The following is a 23475-nucleotide window of genomic DNA, read 5'->3' on the forward strand; positions in this document are numbered from 1 at the left end:
TTGAACATCATTTGCATAATTTACAAAGAAAACACCAACATTTTATAGACATTATATAGACATTTTACAGATATTATGCAGAGAATCCGTAAAATTCACAGAGATTTTACAGATGTTACAAAATCTCTGTAAGTGTGCACATTTACAGACTTTGGAATTTACAGTATAAATATATACATTTTATAAACATTTTACATAATTCAGAAAATCTCTGTAAAACTTTTACAGAGATTTTACAGACATGTAATAAAATCTCTGTAAAATAGTTAACAAATTTACAAGAAAAATACAAAGTTTTTACAGATATTATGTCTACAAAATTAGACAAAATTTACATACTTTCTATGAGATTTACAAAATGTCTGTAAGTGTGCACGTTTACAGACATTGAAATTTACAAGTAAAGTACAAAGATTTTATAAAATTTACAAAGATTCTAATAACATTTTGTAACTCTGTAAATGGTTCAGTTTTTCCAGTGTAATTTTGTTGTGGACAAGCAGGAGGAAGAAAAACAAGGGAGTTAATCGCTCTCTTATAGACATACTATTTTCCAAACTCAAGATCGTTATTGGATTCTATCAGGTTACTTATGGTTTACTTCAAGCTTTCTCATATATAAAATGGCCAGGCTCCTTGCAAGTAATCGCCAAATATTCAGAAATACTGCAGATGGATGTACCCCAGATTGCACCAGTGAACTGTCTTTTCTCGCGATTTCACGTGAATGCATTTGGAAGTTTGCTTGCGATGATGGCAATAAATGCTGCTGTTATTGGCGTTTCTGTTGTTGCTTACGGAGTGCGTAAAGTAATGATCTTACGCAATCGACACCTGCAGGAGGATGATAAGACAACTAAGATTTCACAAACAAAAGAGCTCGTGTTCAGAAATTTGTTTTTTGTCTTGTATGTTACTTATTTGAGTATGTGTGCCAAGACTGCTAGTGTCACACCACTAGCTTGCCAGAAACTCTGCCGAGATGAAAAAGAAGAGTTTTGTTACAAGTACATGAATGCAGATTACAGCATAGAATGCCAAGGTACAAAGTACGATCAGTGGCTTATAGTGGCGTACATTTCTACTGCCTACATTGTTGCCCTCCCAGTCTCCTCATTCATCGTCCTTTGGAGACAACGAAGAACAATACTTGCTACAATGGATACTGAAGTATTTCAGGTGCCAGAATCTGGCATGGAAATGATCTCAGGATTGCGTTTTCTTTACGAAAACTACCATCATCGCGCTTGGTATTGGGAACTAGTTGAAATGTCTCGTAAAGTAATCCTTACATCTGGTATAATTCTTGTGGGTCACGAGAGCAGGTCCTACATTGGCTTGGCATGGGTCACTGCTGGGTTATATGGAATGCTTTTCTCATGGATCAAACCCATTCGAGACGTGACAGAGAACAGATTGATGGCGACGTCCCTTGCTGTTACAGTTGTTAACCTGGCCATTGGAGCTGTGAGTAGAATTCCCGCAGAGAACATAACAGCCTCGAAAGACACGTACACGGACGCTGTCCTATTTAAAATATTGGTGCTTGGAGCAAATACATTGGTGGTCGGCCTACTTGTTGGTAAGATTACAGTGTCGATAGCACATATGTTACACTTATTCAGAACATAGAGGCTCGGAGTGGGACCAAGCCACTCCCCCACAAGTACGTAGTTCCCTTGCCTGAGCTTCATTTACTGGGAAATAATAGAACAACAACATTTGGCCTAGTATGGCAATAAGCAAAGGCCCATATCCGCTTTTATTAATTACCGTACCCAAATTCGCAAGTAGCCAATCAGAAGCGCGATCTACTGTCCTGATATCCTCCGATATCAAGTCACTGACATGATATGCCACCATATCACGGTTACTTTGAAGTAAAGTAGTGTTACTGTACGATGAATTGAAAAGAGGCTTTGCCAATAAAACAGAACTTCGTAATTTACATTTAGCGGTGTTTAGCGTGCGGGGTTAGATGGCGAATACTAATAATAAGAATTAGCATTATTCAGACAAAAGGGATAAATATTCTATTTGGCGGAGAATGTGTTATTTTTTGGTTATTTTTGTTGGTGTCCGCAATAAATAGAAAATACTCTTCCAATACTCAAACGAAATTTAACGCTTCAATTAAGTTTTTATTAAAACCGCTTTATTCATTATTTACTACACGGCCCTTAGCTTATAACGCTATTCCACACTTTTTTTCTTGTTTTCTTCAGCTCAGTACGCAGTGTTCTTATATCGCTACCTCCAAGAATGGCGCAAAAATCCACATTGGTCCTTTTCCTGCTGCCTGGCCTTGCTCCTGCCTCTAAACGATTTGCAGGGAGAAATACGCGGTATTGCGGGAGCGAACATTCTTAAAAACCAGTTACAAACCGGGCAAATGGATAAGCCAACCATTGTATCTTCCGTGAAAAACAGTGGAGCTATACAGGTCATGCTTGAAGAAGGTAACCAGAGTGATGACAAAACGTTGGAGATACAGGACGAAAATTGCCAGGACGCCGAGCACAAAAACACAGCACGTCAGCAAGGGACTCAAACAAAGCTTTGCTCACTACCAAATCGACGATTTTAGGGCACATGGGGGAACGGCCACGTCAGAAAGGCTAATTTGCCAGACACAACAGACACAAGCTTAAACGTATTGTTTTAGGCTTAGTTTTTTTCTTTTTATTTAGGCCTGTTATCTGAAAAACTTGAGTATTCTTTGTCTTTTTTTTTCGGGAGCAGAATAAGCTGATTATATCCAGTTGTGACACGTGACCACAAGTAATAGGGATAATTCGGGACTCGGGATACTGATTTCAGATTTCAGATCAGATTTCAGATTTTTATTATTTTCACACTATTTACAATAATCGTACACTATTACACACTATTTGCAGCAAATACATAAATTAAAATAAGGAAAATATAGCAATAATATGAACCAAAATTAAATATGCTCAGTGATCAAAGAAGCATATGCTATCGTGTTGGTCACTGACACGTTAAAAAAACAGACAAAACACAACAATTACTACAAACAGTAGAAAAAAAGTACAATGTGAAAATATCAAAAGTATACAAAATAAACATGTTAAAGGATGAATACAAAAAGTGAAAATAAGCGAAAGAAACCGACTTTTCGGGGTCTTCATCACGCCATTGTCAAGGTAGGATTAAAAATAATTACAAATGAATAAATCGTAAATAAACTATATGAAGAATACAAAGAAATTATGCAGAAGAGTAGGATTGGGTGTTAAAAAGTTAGTTTACATTGCTTGTAAAAGGAAGAATAAGACAGTTTTTTTTTAGAATCTGTTGGAATAGTTTTCCAAACTGAAGCAACGGAGTTCGCTCCTCCCCTCCACGACCCTCTGAAAAGCCAAGAAGATTAACTAAGATGAATATAAAATTAACAATTACCCCAGCTGCTGACTTGTTAAGAGGGCCTGGGTGGGGATTACCCAGAAATGAAAAACGGCGAAAACGTAAACTGGCATAATGTCCCACTCGATCTCAACATTAATAGATGGCCAACGGCGAAGCAAATGATCCACAGTAAATCTGACAGCTAGCATCTATGCACCGTCCCCGCGTGCATTCCACACAACGAAAGAAGAAAGGTCTTAATGTCCATGTAGTTAAATTTTTATCTCCCCACCTTGACACTCGTCACTATATTAATATGTTGATAGTCTTCTTTGCGCCTTTTACAAAAATCACAGAATAAATTATTAGCCAATATATCCATATTTATCTGTGTACCAAGATATGTATTGCGTTAACTTTGTAATGTATACAACGTATAAGAAAGTAGTAATGTACTACACTCTAAGGCAAATTTGCCTTAGAGATGTAGTACATCACTACTTCCAGTGCTGGATACAAAATATGGGACAAAAATGGATTCAAATATTGGAATCAAATATTAGAATCAAAAACTGAAATTCAAACCCTAGAAAACCAAGCCTGTAAAACCAAGCCTGTAAAACCAACCCTTAAAAACCCTTGGTTCAAAATAAAAAAAAAACTTCTTATACTCTTTTTAAAAAATTTTGGAAGTGCGTTTAAATCAAGCTATGGATTCTAGCTATGGATTCAAGCGGAGCTTTTCTTTTTTATTTTATAAAATAAAATAAAAGAGAAATCTTGTTCATATAAAATCTTATTTTATATGATCAATTATATTTATTTGTTTGTGGCATTTGGCTTAATATAGTTCTTATATTCTTTTTTTTATTTTTTATGCGTGATTATATGCTATTATTTTCATGTATCATATCTAAAAAGCTTAGAAGACCGTTATCTATTTTGATATCAGTGGAATTTCCACTTAAATTGCCTAATTTGTCTAGTGTTGCTTGTTTTGCCAATTGCCAAATAACACCACCTGTTTGTTTTTGTACGATGTTTTTACTTAATTTGATGTCAACCCCTTTTTTCATTTCTTTGTGTTTATTGAACCTTTTCTTTGTTAGCGTATTGACCATAAGTATATCAATACCATTGAACTGGTCACAAGGAATATGAATGGATACTGCTTCTTTGTTCTTATAAGCATTTCTTATACTTCGTTTTTGCTCCGGTGATAATTCAACTTGAATCTCGTGCAATTCAATCATGTATTATACTATACTATAATAATATATTTTATTTTTATGTGTAATTTTATTAATTTATTAACTGAAAATATAAAAAAGCTGGAATTATTATTGAGTGATATGAATGATACTGTTAATATAATAAAGAATATGTAAATTTATGTTATAGTATTGTTAATGCTTTTATCCATATAGATAAAAGCATTATTTAATAATTAAACCCTTAAGCCCATCTCATGCCATATATTACTATTATTACATATTACTTTATATATTTTTTGTTTATAGTGCGTTTAAATATGTTGTAAATCTTTCATTAGAATCCAGCTGTTAAAGTCATCACTGTATCCCTTCCATTTGACAAGAGCCTGTTTCTTTTTGTAGTCTCTACGGATCACTTTATCAATTCTGAATACATCCTGTTTTGCTTTTAATAATTCAGGTTCATAAAAGCTTCCTTGTATGTCTTCATTATTGAGATCTTTCAATTTGTATGTAATGGGATTAGTATGTTGGATCTTAGTAATTACGAACATTTCTTCACTCCAATTCGGTGTATAACCCTTATCGAAAACAATTCGTTTATACTTAGATATTCGGACCTTGTCACCAACCTTAAATTTTGGTTTAGCTGATAATGGCTCCATATCACCGTATAGGTTAAAGTAAACAGTTCCTTCATTCTTTTTCTTTGAAGCTTCTGTGGGTGTCATTTTGATAGAGCTATGTTTTGTATTATTATATTCTTTTACTATTTTTGGAAGTATTTCAAGATACTGTGTATTACCTTGAATAGTAAACTGTTTGTACATTTTATTTTTCAAAGTTCTATTAAATCTCTCAATAACAACAGCTTTACCTTCATTAAAAGTGGAATACATGTTAATATCATTTTGCTTTAGCCATTCCTTGAACGTTTTGTTATAAAATTCAGATCCCTTATCAACCCAGAGATATTCAGGTTTACGCTTGTCATTAATGATAATATTGTTGAAAGCGCTAGTTATTGATGCACCTTTCTTATCTTTCAATTGTATAGCCCAAGCGAATTTACTGAATACGTCAATTATAGTCAATAGATATTTATAACCTTTATTCCATTTTGAAAGTTTATCCATAAAAACTAAATCAGCAGACCATATGTCGTCAATTCCATTTGATATTACTCTTCTAGTTTTAAATTTTCGTCTGATTGGTTTATGTAACTCATCGGCTAATTGTTGAGACCAATCATTTTTACTCAACGCCGTTTTCCGTTTTTTGGCTTCCTTTTCTGTTTAACACCAAGTCCGATTGTCTTGTAGCAATGTTTTCCTTTAATTAAAGCTTGAACTGCTGTAGTGCCCCATGGACGATCTTTGAATGCTATATTTGATATTTTCTTAAGCATAAGATCATCTGCCTTATGTTTATCAGCTAGTGATTTTGAATTACTGTAATCAATATCATGCTGTTGGCATATGCTATCAAGATTGTTTAGTTGGATCTCTATATTTTTAGGATCCATTAGAAGCCAATCGTTCTTTTAATTTAGTACCAGGACCACAATAATTATACTTTTTGCCTGTAGGTGTTCTCATGTGTAGTTCTCCAAGTTTTGATAAGTGCTTTTTGAATATCAAGACCCTTACCCTTTTTATAGTAATCAACATTGTCTTTTACACCTTTGAGAGCTTGTCCTGCTAAAAGTCTTGCCATTAAAGCAAAGCTAGGTGATGGAGTTATGAAATTAGATGCTACATAGGCTATTTTATCAACAGTAGAAGGGCCTTTTCGTCTTGCAAGAGCTCCACCACTATGACTTTTTATGAATTTACTCTTCTTTTTACCGCAAATATAACAATTTGATTTTTCCATAAGACGGCCATTCTTTGCTTTGACAAATTTTTTAGAATTCATTGACTCAGTATTCTTTTTACATGAAACACAGTATGACTTAACCACATATATATATACATTAGATATTTAATCGCAGTATGTGTTTCGCCATTTTTTAGATTTCTTATCCCAAATAGTAGCAGAGCATGAAGGATCTTGATTTTCTGATGGACGAGTCCAGAATTTCTTTGAAAATAAACCGGTCTTATTATCGAAAGCATGTTTGGCTATATCACCGCTCCAGTATCTGTCAAGCAATTTCTTATCACCTCCTGTAGCACCTATAATGAAGGATGCAATATCTTGAGCCTGTTGAAACCCCGGAATCTTATCGCCGATCTTTTTGTTAATTGTTTCACCAACTCCTCGGCCTTTTGTCTTTTTTTGGGCGCTCACAAAACGGGTTTTAACGCTTTTACATTCAGAGCAAATGCATCTCATCATAAGTCGCCCATTTTTGGTTTGAACATATTTTTCACTTTCTGGTACGCATTCTGTCTGTTTTTTCTGCTTTACGCAATACGATTTAACCATTATATATATAAGTTATATATTTCTGAAATAATGTTGAATGAATTTCTCATTCTTCATTGTGTCATATATGTCAAACACTTCCAACAAATTAGAATACGTATTCCCATGGTTCATCTCATTCAAAAAGTATAAACAGAAGTATCCGCATGTGGTTGTATTTATATTCTGTATCTGATTGTTTTGATGTAGCAATGTTAAATTCTTCTTTTTTGCGTGATCGACTATTTCTTGAAATGGAGGCATACCAAAACTATCAAAATAATTGATTACCTTATCTTTTACATAAGTTGCAACCCAATGACTACCACTCAGATATGACGGTTGGAGATTGTAAATGAATATTCCTAATTTGTGATTATGTGGCACAGTCTCGTCTCTCATTAGTACATTTTTTATCGGTATATTCAAATATAAACACCAGTTTATTAAATCAAAATTACTCATTGGTATATTCTTATGGAATGTTGGCTTTCTTACTTTCTTTTCGGTTTTAAGATCTTTTTTTTTGGAAGCACCAATCCACCTGTTCTAAGAAATTTATCATATTCATCCCAAGAACCAATGAATGGTGGCGGTGTGTAAGCAAATACATCTTTCTTACTTGGTAGTCTAATATTTCCCCCATCCTTCTTTGTTGTGTTATCAGTTGTTGATTTGTTAGTTGTTGACCTTCTTGATCTTGTTTTCGTTTTCGGAGCACTAATTCCAATCATTGGAAAACCAATTCGCGGTGCCCCATGACCGACCCTAATGACCTTTCGAATTTGTGTCTTCGAGATGTTTAAATCAGATCCAACACCTAACTTCTTAGCCTTATTCAATTTATTGATTTGTCGTTGAGTTAGCATTAAACTGTCATTGCCAGTCATATCTGAATTGCTTAAGCGAATAGTGATCTCACTTTTATTTCTATAAGCAGTCAAAAGCTTCCTTCGCTGTCCTTCTGACAGATTCACTTTATGAGAGTGATAAGTTGTCATTACTTGTATATATATTATATGTTATATAATTTCTTGTTTATAAAACGTATACAAAATAGAATGGTTTATACATAATATTCAATTGATTGATTTATACAATAACCAGCTCATTACCCACCTTGTCAATAACGATTGTCTCATCATAAAGAACGATGGCATGGACGTTGAAAGGACTATCTTCCGCACTATTAGCGTTTAGTTTATATCTGAAGATCAACTGCTTTGGGTCTCTAGTTACTCGCTCTGCTTGATATGATAAATCAAAAAAGATAATAGGATAGAGAGAGTTGTAATTTGCCAAGTTGAGTTGTGTACCGCTGTTGTAATCATTCTTTCTCATACCATAAGACATCAAATCATTGAAGATCCTAACTTTGGACTCACTATCATATTCGGTCTCAGGATAAAACACTCCGTTGCCGTATTCCAATCGGCATGTTGTCAAATAACTACCATTCCCACGGTCAAGATTGATATTGTAGGTATCAAATTCATAGGGATTTTCATCTGCATTGTTTGATTTAGCTCGTTGTAGATATACAAAGATAGCCTTAACATTATCAATACTGGATGAGATCTGGAAGAATCCACTGCTATTCGTTGGTGCGGAAACCTCATACATTTCGCGCATATACGTCCAAGTGTTCTTTACCAAGAAGGAACTAACAAACTTATCATATAGGCTGTCCTTTGGAGTCAATTTTGGGACCCATAGAAGGAATCTATTAAGGACCACTCGTCCATCAGCTACATCATCGGCCTTTTTAAGTAATTCGGCGTCATTCTGTAACTGTATATTGAACTGGAGATGCATTGGGAGTAACATTCGACCTTCCAGCTCTTCAAAGAAACTGTAACGATTTAGAGGTATAACAACATTGACATCATTGAGACCTGTCGTCAAAAGTCGCCTAGCCTCAAACCCTGCATTCTGATTAGCATTTGCTATCCTATGGTCGGTATCTAGATACCAAAGACTATTTTTTGCTACTGAGCGACTAAAATCGTCACTATATTCGAGGAGGTTCTTAACGAAAGTAACTTTATGGAGATTATCGGTATCATAAACGATTTTTCCTGCTGATTTAATCATCATGTGGGCAATCAATGAATGTGCTCCATTAATAACTGTGATACGATTCGCCCCCGTGGTTGCTCCATCAGCTAACATTTGCACCTGAAATTGCACCTCGAAATACGCATTATACCAATCGTAGAATGAACTTCTATCGTTAATCGTGAACTTATAGCCGTTTTTAAGTTGGTGCTGACCGTTAGCTGGGACTCGAATAACATCATCGAGTTGAAATCGAACCAACTCATATCTCTGTAAGTATTCACTTGTTCTGAAAGACATTATATTATTATGTTATATAATTTTGCAATTATGTACCAATTTTTTTAATCATTTTATTCATTTTACTCAACGCCCTCTTTTTAAACCTGATCCTGATATTAATCTATTGATGATCATATCAGTACTTTCATTTTTTTGTTGGTGTCTGACAGGTGAGGTATTTACTTTCTGTAAGATTGGGGATAGTGCCTTTTGCCCTGCATTTCCCTTCCTCATATTCCTAAGCCTTTCCATTATAAGGTCTCCGGCTTTTTCTGATGCCTTTTTACCCAGTTTATCACCTGCATGAGAAATACCTGATTTTATCGCCTTCTTACCTAAGGGCTTGACAATTTTTTTAACAACAGACGACATAACACTCTTCATCGGTTTGAAAATGTTATCAACGATAATCCCTGACCCTTTGTGCTTATATACAAATTTACCAAATTTTGGATGGTAAAACCTCTTGAATTCATATGGTTTCATTATATACTATTATGTTATATTATTCTTTCCTTTTCAAAATTAATGAAAAAGACGTATCCGCTCCATTCAGGTTAATTAACCGTCTCTTCCCATCTGTGATGTATATTCGAATGCTACTTATCTGTTGCTTATTAACAGGGTTATATGTGACCCTACGAGGCTCGATTGTAAACGAATAACTCGGCTGTAGTACGCTGGTCGAAAAGGTATAAATGATATCCGACTCTTCACCATCGACTAAAGAAGTATTGACTAGATCGCAATGTATATTTAATATATCGGTATCTTGGCTTAGATTTGGGACTCTTGGTCCAATATTAACCGCATCCTTTAATACCTTTTTATCAAACCCTATAAGGTCGTTGAAATTGCTATGCGTCAAATCAAGTTGATAATTTTGAGATAAAGTGATTGTGACTCGGAATGTTGTTGAATCAAAATCAATAGAGATGGGATATATAGGGTTATCATCATCTCCCGTCTTAGTAATCTCTTTAATATATTCATCAAATTCAGAATAATTCCAAACACCTGCAGGAAAAGTTATATCTTCAAATTTATTCCCATTATCAGAACTATATTTAATCAGCTGATTACCATATGAGGGATTTACATTAAACCATGTAAATGAAATGTTAATAATACGATTGAGGCCTATCATATATTGGTAATTGCTATCCAATGTTATAGGCCTGTTGAATTTAGTTGTAAAATTTTGAGGAGTGTTATTTCCTTGATTTTTAACACTATATGATGATAATACTAACTCACGATCCATATATATAATACAGTTACATAAATTAGACTTTAAAGTACAGATTATATATCTGTTTATATTGTTGTTTATTTATAGTAGACCTTTTTAAAAGTGTGTCTAATATAGCGACTCCCATATTTCGCATTTTAACTGATGTGTTTCCTGCGTTTATTGAACCGATGATCAATTCCAATTTTTTGAGAAGCTGTTTTACATCGTTAAAAAATATAACATTTCCACCTTTCTGTTTTTTTCGAATACCAGAACCTTTTATCGTTTTGGCTTTACTTTCGTAATGTTTTATGTAGTCATTTAATGCAACTCTTGCATTGTTTATTCTCTTATTTTTAATCTGTCTTTCCGCTTCAGATATAGTTCCCCTATTATATTCTTTAGTAACATTCGCCTTGAAACCTTTCAATTGTCTCCGTTTATATTTGGCTTTCTCTAAAATCTTATTAAGATAGTTCTTGGTTTTCTTTGGTGTCATTTCAGGCTGATCTAATTTCATTTGCACTACATCATAATCGTCGATACCAACGTCATCTAGTATTTCACTTACTTCATCATCAGCATCTAAAGCATAATCAATTTCATCCTCATCGTATTCAGGAGGTAATTCATCTACATATTCAGGATAATATTGGGGATCAACATAAATCTCCTTATTTCCTTCTAAAAGATCTTTTAAAGATTCTTCATATGTTGGTGGTTTCGGTACAATCTGTTTTTCATTTTGTGGCATTACAGGCTCATTAAATAAATTATCTACGTCCATATCCTCAAAAGGATCAACTTCAGGATAGTAATCTGGACCTTCTTGTTCACCTTTCATGCCCATTTTTGACACGCTTTTTTGGTAATTTTGGAATCTGCAAATTACTTTCTATTACCTCATCTAATTTACTTGTAACTGGTTTGAATACCTTCGCTAATGACTCTTGGCTTGTCTGCTGACCGATATTATTTTGTGTGATTGCATTTTTAACATAATTGATTTTATCGCCCAAATCAGATTTACTCTTTGCAAGCTCTTTCCATCTAAGTAAACTCATTTTATTTTATATTATTACGTTACATAAAAAAATGAAAATTGAATATAAAAATCAACATTTAACATAGCGTTTAACACCTTGATGTACACCGTGTTGAACACCATGTTGAACTGAAAATAATATACCCATATAATATAATGAGAATACCGAATTATGACACTAAAGACGATATGGCCTCAAACTTTAGACAACTATACGATTTCATGCCAAATCAATGTTTCAGGATGCTGATTTCCTCACCATCAGGTGGAGGTAAATCAAACCTTTTACTTGATATGATATATCGGCTATTGTTTTATGATAAAATATATCTTGTATGGGAAAAATCTTCAGCAATCAAAATATCAACATCTTTTCAATACCTTTGAACCCATTAGTCAAGAGGCTGGTTATTCTGTTATTGAAGCAAGTAATGATAAAATAATACCGCTTGATAAAATATCAGATGAAGGCCAAAAACTTGTCATCTTTGACGATTATCTCAATACGGGATCAAAAAATGATAGCGAAATACGCAACTATTTTACAAATTCAAGAAATAAAAATTGCAGTTGCATTTATTTATCTCAGAGCTATTATAATACCGATAAAACTATCAGATTAAATTGTACTCATCACTGTATTTTCGAATTCCCATCTAATAATGAACAAGGAATGATTTGCAGAGAACTTGGAATCAGTAAAAACGACTATCTCAAAGCAACTGCAGACCCATTTAGCTTTTTATATATTGATAAGCCACGAAAATTCGTAACTAAAAATTTCAACGAACCATTATAATCTAAATAACTATCTATAATATGAGTTACTCTAACGGTTTATTACAAAATAAAGAACACAGTTGTTAGAATGAAATGGCAAAGATGGTGAAAAGGGGACCCGGGTGTTGGTTTCAAACTTACAGATTGCAGGTGATTATAATATGGACAAAAAGAAAATATTTGGGCTAAAGACACCAAATGACGTAGCATTTGATGACTGATCTCGATACATATGCAAAAGACTTGAGTACGTGCTGTTAACAAGAGATATGTCAACCAATTTTTAATGAAAAAGAACAGTGATGAAACCCAGTGTTTGATTGTGTCGGACTTTCATTTCAAAATACCGAAGTTTATTATGATAGTTTGTATAACGATCGATCTATACCAAATGTTGAATACGTAAAATTAGAAGACAATAAAGTAAGGAGAACTCAACACCAAACTCGCTGATAAAGCTATCTTAGTACAATAATGAACAAACGTTTAACAGAAATAAAGTACCGAATTTGATAAGCAAGAATATGTCTAACGTATGAATAAAGGAATTGACTCAGAGACGCGCTAAAGCAGACAGATCGTACGTCAATGCTACTTATTTAACAAAGAAGACAGGAGGAGTTTTAGCCAATTCCATTCAAAGCAAGGCAGACAAATTTTACGTCGATAACACTTTTTTAAAGAAGGTCGTAGGACGCGTTTTGACTCAAAAAATTCTAAGCAAGCTTGATATTGACGGCAGTAATTCGATGCAAGCTAATCTCGATATGAACTGGGTCATAAAATAACAAATCTAAAAAACCCAGCCAATGATACAGACGCTGTAAACAAAAAATACATGCTTGATCATGTTGATAGCAGTCATATAACTTCCGTTGGCCAAGAAAACACGTTTGCCCATATAATGACCGATAGTATCAATCAATTAAGCGAGGAAAATGATATCGAGTTAGGCAGTTTAATCGATCATCCGAATTCATACCATAAGATCAATACGAAAGTTGTAGACAGTAAGCTGGTACTTGACAGCAATAAAGGCTACTACTCAAGCAGATTAGGTATCAATGTATATAGCTTACCAATCAATCGATACACAATGGTTTTCGAGCTATTTTTTCCAGCTGAAATAGATCATGATAGACTAGATATCGATATTGTTTCATCAATCGACAACATCGACAAATCAACTACGCGAGTTTATGATGGATATAGTCGAACAATAGCACAAATTAATAAATATCAACAACATCCTAATAATTATCTCTATGTTGATATCGTTTTAAAGATGAAATCAGGGAACGCATATGTCCCAAAATTACAAACATATATCGTGATTTATGGAATAAAAGGTTATCAGAGTAACGTTGATCCTAGGATATACGATCAGCTATATTATGTTGAAAATGATAGAATAGCTTTCAATGCATCAATTGATATGAAAACAAAAGCTATTTATGGTATTAAACCAGCTACTACTAATGACCAAGCTGTTAATTATGAACAGTTAAAAAATTTTCGGGACAATTTGAAGTCTGATCTTGAATTAAAAATGGATAAAAAAAGAAACATCAGCTATTACCATAAAATTTTCGAGTATTTTTATGATCTAACGGATCCATCTGAATTCATCATGGCAGATAGTAACGGTGCTGTAGTGTCTGGATTAAATAATGGTCTTGTGTTTTACCAATCAAAAATGCTAGCTGATTTTGATACGAAGAATGGTTTTTTTGGTGTTTTCGTAATTAATTTAAATGAAAATATCACTGAATCCAACGACTACACTATATATATATCATTTAAAAATGGCTATAAACACGGTGATAATAAAAGGATTAAAATTGAATTTATCGATGCAAGTAGCTTTGAATACCCATGGTTAAAAGTGGAGCAGAATAAGCTATTCCTCGATTATGGGTTAGATTCATATACAGAGCAAATTAGAGATGGTTATATAGGTAAATATATGAATCTCTGGTATACAAAGATACAGGATCAATTTAGAATCGCTGTTTGCAATAATGTTATGAGTATTGATCAAACATTTTCTGGGTTTAATATCAATACATCTAGCATTAAAATTTCTTCAGATTACTTTGTACAAAGAATCGGTTTTAGTAACACAGCAATGTCAGTAAATAGTCGAGAGTATCACAAAGTCCAATTTTTAGATAAAACAATGGGTATATTCTTCGAATAAATTATCTAACTCACTATTATATGAAAACTGCAGATTTAATACATGAGATGCTGAAAACTATTGAACGGTTGATTAAAAATATCAGAAAATTATACAACAGATTTAAAAATAGAAAGAAAACATTGTCTAATCAATAATATATGACAAAACAACGCAAAAATATATTCGAATGGAACCATATTAGTGACAAGTTAAATCAATCGCAAATTCAAGAATTGAAAGAATACTACAAAGTTTATCATAAAAAGTGTTGGTGTTATAAAAAAGCTACAAAAAGCTTTAGAAGGCTGAAATTAATAGGCAATTCGCTGGCTATTTTATTCGCTTCAGGAGGCATAGTATCGTCAATTTCAACTGGTGGTATCAGCCTGATTGCAATCAGCACGGGAGCTTTATTGATACAAGGCTGGCTTCAGCATCAGAATCTCGATTTAAAAATTCAAAATGGAATTTTTGCTTATCAAAGCTATCAGCATTTGCTTAATACAATAAAATTCATGTTAAGAACGGGGGAATATGAACTATCCAATATCTTTTTAATGATGAAAACTACTGACGACTACATATGCGATACCGGTCCAATAATCGATCGGTATCTGCTCAAATATGATGATAAATTTACTGAATAATCCGTGCAATCTCAGCCGATTTTAATGCTAAAATCTCACCCCAATACCGATCATTAAAAGCTCGCGTTTTTTTTGATTCAGTAACACAGATGAAATTGTATGGGATACCGAGCATTTTAAACAGCTGTCTTATAATATATTTCGTTGAGATCATCCTCTTTCTTCTTTTATTTATAGATGGAAGAATAGTGCCGATCTCATGAAACACTTTGTAAATCTTATCGCGCTGATTATGAGATAATTGAACTCCATTTTTAATACATAAATCGTTTAAAACATTCCTAATATGGTATTTACGATGATATACCGATTTTCGCCGTATTCTATGCATATTCTCATAAAAATCAAAATACTCGCTAACATATTTATAATTCTGAGTCCCGCAATTTTGGCATACTTTCATATATGCATCTTCCAAAATATCAGGTTTATCACAGCAATGATCAACAACTTTATCTCCTGCATATAATAACTCATTGCAAAAAATACAAGAACCCTCGCTATGTATCTGTGTATCACAAAACATCTTATATATAAATATATTTATATAAAGATGGTTCAAGGCAATAGAATTAAGTTATGAAGACTATCATCGAGTTTGTCTCTGTTTGCATGCATTGTTATATCGTCTAAAATGCAATTATGGAAACACTCGTAATTGAATACGCAACGCATATAAACTTTTTGAGTAAACTTTACTCAAAAAGTTTATAATAAAAAAATTCTTACTCATGACCTTGGAAAGTAATGATGACTCATTTTCATGGGAAATCCCCTATAGTTGCTTGGCAGAGTAAGACATCTTCACAAAAATATTTCACAAAATGAATAATGTTTTTACAAAATATTTCACAATTGTGTAGCAAAATGTGAAGTTTTTGATTGGCTAAAAAATCATATGAAGAAGCATTTTAAATATTAATCATTTCAAAACCGTTGGGGTTCCAGCCCTGATTTGCATATGTCAACTTAAGCCAAAACCAAAAAACGAACCAACTTTTCAACCAAAACTAAAAAACGAACCAACTTTTCAACCAAATGGTTTAATTATGGGCAAGAATTCATGCATTTTTAAATATTTTCTGATTTTGATCCTTCCGAGGTCTCCCACGTCGCCGTTTCAGTTGTGTATGTTCAATCTGGTCTTCAGGTATACACTCTAAATGTACATGATTTTTGTCTTCATTTGATAGGTCTGAAGATAGCATTTTAATAATACTAATATTAGCTTCAAGGATGTTCTGAATACACCAAATTTTATTAATGAAGACTATATCATTCGAGCTTTCATCAGCTTCTGGCAGGTGTTTGATATTTAATGTAATATCACTCATTCTATATATATTAATAAAGAAAATAATTATCTGTTTATATCTAAACGCACTATAAAAAACATATAAAGAATTATATATATAGTATATAATAAATGGGAAGGAACAAAATTTATACAACCGAAAAAGACCGATTAGAAGCTATTACTAGATCAAAAACGAAATACATGCTTAATAAGCCTTGGTATTGTGATATTTGTGAATATCACACTTGCCTTGCAGGAAAATGGAGTCACATGAGAACTAAAAAACACATTAAAAATGCTGTCATTAAAGGTATTCAAGAAGATAATCGGTTCAATATTATACCTGATGAATAACATATAAAGAAAAATTATATAATTATATATTGTATAGCACAGTATATATAAATTGCTGTTTTCTGTTGCCTGAGGTGACCAAAAATATATTATTTCTGGTTATCTTTTAAACGCACAAAAAAAATCTCAAAAATAATTTTTACTATAAAGGACTTAAAGAAATGGTAATTCTATATAGTACACAAAAATGAAAACAAATAATTTTAAAAACCCGCTAAAAACTCAAGATGTGATCTCATCAGTACTCACATCTAAAAACGCTATTAAAAATAATATCTCTAATTATAATATGGAACAAAATACCATTAATCATAACAATAAACAATTTTTTATAAATAGTGTTGATAACACTCTTGGTGCTACTTCGGATGGAGATGTACTCAATATTCCAAAAATGAAAGTAGTTAAACCGGCTATTGATAAAGATGGATATCCTTATATATATATCGCAGAAAAAGACTATGATAACCCTTATAATCTCAAGAAAAAGATATTAGTGAAAGACTTTATATTTAGAACATTTTATAACGAAATTCCTGATGATAAAGTCGTTGTAAATGAAAATGGTGACAAAAATAATAACAGTATTGGTAATTTAGTGTTGATTGATAGCATGACAAAGGCTGAACACAAACTCGTAACCAAACCAAAACCCCAAAACAAACCAATAGTTGAACCAATAAAGAAACCAACAAACAAACCCAAACCCAAACCAAAAACTAAAACAATAAGCTTTATCAAACAATTATCCAATGATTACCTAGCTGATGCTAAAAAAATGAGTTTTTCATGGATGAATTTGGTGAAAAAGAGTACTAGACAAGCAGTGATTAACAAAGTACATAAATATCGAAACGATAAGACTTTGGATAAGGCTATACGGGACAAAAACGATAGTATAATACGTGATGCACAACTCAGTCAAATGGAAGATTCAATTAGAAAAACTCATAATAAAAATATTGAAGATCAAATCAAACGAAAGCACAAAAAATTAATACAGATTAAGCAGTCAAAAAATAAGCTCTCAAATGAATTTAATTTCGATGACAGCATTTTTGATACAACATCCAATGACCAGCCTCTATTCAAAATAACCGAAATCGGAAATACAGCAAATAAAAAATTCAATGCTTATACCAACGAATTTAAAATAAATGTCCGAAAAAATGTTATAAACAATAAAAATGATGTTTTCAGTGTCTTTGAAAAAATGGTTGAAATGACAATAAAGAAAAGGCAGTTAAAAGGAAATGATAGATTCAGATTGGTAATTTCAAATGATGAATTAGATCACCCTATCTCAACAAAATTGTTAAAAGTTTCTGATTTCAAGTTAAATCAACTTTCAGATGTAATCAATACGTTGGAGTATAAAGAAATAGATTTAGAAAATTGCAAAATAATTATTCAATCTGTTAAAATACCGGCAGGAAAAGGACGGTTATATTTATCAAAACAAACAGTGAATAGAAAGCAATGCATTATCACAATAAAAAATAATGACACAATATGTTTAGCAAGGGCCATTGTAACAGCTTATGCTAATCTACATCCTGAAAATTACACCACAACTCAGTTGAAAGATGGGTTCAATAAAAGCCGAAAACTACAAGAAATTCAAGCAAAAGAACTTTATAATAATGCAAATGTTGAAATTAACGAGTATGGCAATACTTTAGAAGATGTAAATAGCTTTGCATCACATTTAGATATTGAGATTAACATTATCGATTCTGAGCAGTTCAATGAAATCATATATACATCCAATAATGGTAAAACGGATAAAATTTATTTATACAAAACACGGAATCATTTTGATGTCATAAAATCAATGACAGCCTTTTTAGATGTAGCATATTACTGCCATTCTTGCAAAAAAGCTTACACGAGACGTGATAAACACAAATGCCCCCAAAAATGTCTATCTTGTTTCAAATATTTTCCAGATGGAAATAAATGTAATGGTAAAGACGTTACATGTAATCAATGCAATCGTGTTTTTCATGGTAATACTTGCTTCAAAAACCATACTAGTAACCGATCGAAAAAAGATAGTGATGATTCAGTATGTAGCAGTGTAGCAAAATGTTTAAAATGCAATCAAATCATACTAAAACCATATATTAAAATACATAAATGCGGTTTCAAAATGTGTAATAATTGTAATAAATATTGTGAAAGCAAACATGAATGTTTCATGAAAAAGATAAAAGTTATGGGTGGAAATTGCATCAAAAATAGCAAAAAACCATGCCGATTAAATAAAAACATTCTCAAAAAAGATTATTGCCAGTCATGTAAAACGTATAATGAAAAATATTTATTTTTTGATTTCGAATGTACCCAAAACACTGGAATACACGAAGTCAATTTAGCTATCTGTCATGATTTCGATGGTAATGAATTAATCTTCAATGATATTAATAGTTTTTGTAATAAAATCGTCAATGAAAAATATAAAGGATATACACTTTTGGCTCATAATAGCAAAGGGTATGACAGTCATTTTATACTAAAATGGTGTATAGATAATGGTTTCAAACCTTATTGTATTTACAATGGTGCAAAAATTATGATGATGGAAATTTCACAATTAAGAATCAAAATAATCGACAGCTTAAATTTCATTCAACAATCGTTATCATCGTTTCCTAAAACGTTTGGTTTAAACGAGTTGAAAAAAGGATATTTTCCACATTATTTCAACAAAGTTTGTAATCAAAAGTATATAGGAGAGATGCCTTCCAAAAAACATTATGGCTATAATCAAATGAAAACAGAAGATAGACAGAAATTTTTACAATGGTATGACGATCGTGTTAATGAAAATTATGTTTTCGATTTCAAAAAAGAGATAGTTGAATACTGTCGTTCGGATGTTGATATATTGAGGCGATGCATGCTAAAATTTAGACAAGATTTTATAAATGAAGAAAATATTGATCCACTAAAATACATCACAATAGCTGGTGTTTGTATGGCTATTTATAGAGGTAATTATATGCCTAAAAATACCATAGCTGTAGTTGATAACGTTGTTCAAACAGAAAACCATAGTGCAGTCAGTATTGCATGGCTTGATTACATTGCTGAGAAAAATAAAATTAAAATTCAACATGCCTTGGAAGGTGGTGAAAAAGTTATCAAATGCAACAATAACAAATTAAAAGTAGATGGTTTTTGTGCATCTACAAATACTATTTATGAATTTCAAGGCTGTTTCTGGCACGGCTGCCAAGATTGTTACAAACCTGATGTTATCAACACTAAGAACCAATGTGATATGGGGACTTTGTATAATAAAACACAAGCTAAAAATAACAAAATAACATCTGCTGGTTACAATCTTATTGAAATGTGGGAATGTAAATTAAAAAATGATAAATGTTTCCAAAAATATTATAAAAATGATTGGAATAGAGAAGTCGTCGCTCCATTAAATCCAAGAGATTCATTCTTCGGAGGTAGAACTAATAGCACAAAGCTACTTTATAAATTCAAAGATGATGAATACGGAAAATACGTAGATTTTTGCTCCTTATATCCCACTGTCCAGTTCTATAAAAAATACCCCATTGGACACCCTATAAAAATTATATCACCAGAAAAATACGATAAAAAATGGTATGGACTAATAAAATGTAAATTATTACCACCAAAAGGGTTATATCATCCTGTTCTGCCTCAGTGAGAATCAAATGCGAAAAAGTCTGAAAAGCTAATGTTCCCTCTGTGTATATCATGTGCAAAAACAAAGCAACAAGAAAGATGCCAACATAGTGAAAGTGAGCGAGCATTTACTGGCACATGGACAACAGATGAGGTAAATAAGGCCATTGAAAAAGGCTATAAAATTATAAAAATATATGAGGTTTGGCATTTTGAGAAGTCATCTGACGATCTATTCAAAGGATATATTAAAAAATTCATGAAGCTAAAACTTGAATCAACGAAATACAATTTTAAAAATGACAAAGAAGAAATGATATTCAGAAATAAAGTCAAAACGAATTTAGACATTGAATTAGGTGAATTAAATGAAAATTCAGGTTTACGAGCTATTGCAAAAATGTGTTTAAACTCACTTTGGGGTAAATTTGGCCAACGAGAACTAACATGAATCAATGTAAATACGTAACTGACATAAATGAATTTTATCAAAGTTGTTCTCGACGATACCATTGATAATTTAAACATGAATTTCATAAATGAAGAAATGGTACAGATGAGTTACACTTATAAAGATCAGTTTGTTGATAATAGCTATAATACTAATATATACGTAGCATGTTTTACGACTAGCAGTGCTCGGCTAATGTTGTATGAAAAACTAGACTATTTAGATAAACAGGGTATTTTATTTTGATACAGATAGTATTGTGTATATCGAATCCAAAAATGGTAAGACAATAGAAACAGGTGATATGTTAGGTGATTTAACAGATGAGTTAGACAGTGAGGTTATAAAAGGTACCTTTGTAAGCGGTGGCCCTAAAAACTACAGTTTCATATATGGCGATAATAAACAGAAATGTGTTATTAAAGGTTTTTCCCTTAATCATGAAAATTCACAAATACTAAATCACACAAATATGATTAAGATGGTTAAGGGCGATATCAAAGAACTCACATTAGTAAATGAAAATAAGATAACCAGACAGAGTAAACAAATTTTTAACAAATATGAGGAAAAAGTATACAGCTTTGGATATGACAAGCGCACAATAAAATACATATCGGATAGCTGTATAGAAACATATCCTTATGGATATTAAAGACAAACTCATCTGTTTATCCTAGGTTTTGATTTTCATTATGTCAACGAGGTTTGTTTTAAACGCACTAAGATGCAAGATTTTTAAAAAAGAGTATAAGAGATTCATGAAAAAACGCATAAAAATAAAAACATACACTATATATATAGATAAATGACCAACATGAAAATAAACATGGAAAATTTAAAGAAAATATGTTTCAAAGCAGATACATTCAAAAATATGTCTGATGACGCAATAAACACACTGAAGTATATCGTAACATTAAAAGAATTATCAAAACTCGGAGATTTGGTATATGAAAATCTAGACACTTTAGTATATTTAGAAAAAAAACTAAAACAAGATGGACATTGCAAGCCATTAACAAAATTATTAAATGAAGAAAATGAAACAAGTAAATACCTATGTAACATTTACAATGATTTAAACAGTGTATTATCCGACCTTGAAAAAGAAAAAATGAATTCAAAAATAACAAAAATCATAATCGTTTTAGAAGATAATTCACAACAGATATTCAGTACAAGAGATTTACCATGATAATAACAACAGCATAAAAACTCGGCTTGTTTAAAAGCACTGTATCCAAAATTTTGAAAAAGAGTATAAGAAGTTTTTTTTTATTTTGAACCTAGGGTTGAGTTAGGGTTGTTTCAGGCTTGGTTTTACAGGCTTGGTTTTCTAGGGTTTGAATTTCAGTTTTTGATTCTAATATTTGATTCCAATATTTGAATCCATTTTTGTCCCATATTTTGTATCCAGCACTGGAAGTAGTGATGTACTACATCTCTAAGGCAAATTTGCCTTAGAGTGTAGTACATTACTACTTAAGAAGGAATAAACAGGTCAAAAGGCCTCAAAGATCAGCAACGAGCTCTGACTAGCAGTGAGTTAATTACCCATCAGTACTAGTAAGGCTTCGGGAGGCGCGGTGGCCTACTGGTTAATGCGCTGGACTCCTGAAAGAGCGGTCCGGGGGCCCGTTTATCGAAAGCCCCGGAAACTTTTCGGGCCCGCAAAACCATTTTTAGTTATCTGTATCTTAAAAACAGAGAAGTGTATTGGCCTTAAACTTTGTATGGAGGGAACCTCTGTTCATATTAAAAATATCATGGAGTATATAACAGCTCCGTAATCATAAGGTTTGAGACTTTGCTACGGCTTTCCGGATGCGAAAACGTTTGGGACCTTCGAGAAACGGGCCCCGGGTTCGAGCCCTGGCCTGGGTCACTGTGTTGTGTTCATTACTCTCACAGTACCTCTCTCCACTTAGGTGTATAAATGGCGAATTTAATGCTGGGTGTCACCCTGCGATGGGGTAGCACCCCATCAAGGGCGGGGTGGGGGGTGGGGTGTGGGTTGTGGGGGAAGTAGAAATACTCCTAGTTTCTTCATGCTGCTGAAAATGAAAAAAACTCCAACCTGATGGGCCACTAGCACGTATGCCGACGTTACCTTACCTTACTAGTAAGACTGACAAAAAGCTCGAGTTTAGAAGATTGGCTAAGTACAAACTGAAAGTAAGTGCGTGTAGTTCTAACGGATAACGAAGAGTCAAGGTAACTTACCTTAATCAAAGCATCAAATTTAGAAAATAAATCGAGAATAAACCCACGTCGAGTTTTTTTCGGAGATATTTCAACTTTTGGGATAAATGCGGTACGACTTTTTTCTGGTATTTCCATCAACTTGAAAGCAAAGTCACTAATTCTTTGACGGTTTGAAAATAAATTAGTGATACCGAATTGATTAGTGATACCGAAGTTTTTCCGGGACTCAATTCAATGGCCCACGCTACAATGTTCTGTTCAAGCATGCGCAGT

At 32.7% G+C, this 23475-nt stretch overlaps 1 protein-coding gene across 1 annotated transcript; it reads left to right on the forward strand.

Moving 5' to 3' along the window:
• The first annotated feature begins 541 nt into the window (after nucleotides 1–541).
• Nucleotides 542–22757, forward strand: LOC144659979 (uncharacterized). Its single transcript, XM_078520518.1, has 3 exons — nucleotides 542–1582; nucleotides 2226–3813; nucleotides 22488–22757. Exons 1-2 carry the CDS (start codon nucleotides 673–675, stop codon nucleotides 2585–2587), a joined length of 1272 nt encoding a protein of 423 aa, XP_078376644.1. The 5' UTR covers nucleotides 542–672; the 3' UTR covers nucleotides 2588–3813; nucleotides 22488–22757.
• Nucleotides 22758–23475: the final 718 nt, after the last annotated feature.

This window comes from Oculina patagonica, chromosome 7 (genome assembly GCF_052425735.1).
Source record: "Oculina patagonica isolate OP01 chromosome 7, crgOcupat, whole genome shotgun sequence".
In the NCBI taxonomy this organism is placed as follows: Eukaryota; Metazoa; Cnidaria; class Anthozoa; order Scleractinia; family Oculinidae; genus Oculina; species Oculina patagonica.

What these genes read in the sequence shown, in the direction of transcription:
- LOC144659979 (XM_078520518.1), top strand. Translation starts at nt 673, where the DNA reads ATGGATGTACCCCAGATTGCACCAGTGAACTGTCTTTTCTCGCGATTT. An exon ending in GGTGGTCGGCCTACTTGTTG is followed by an intron (nt 1,583 to 2,225) that starts GTAAGATTACAG and finishes TGTTTTCTTCAG; the next exon opens with CTCAGTACGCAGTGTTCTTA.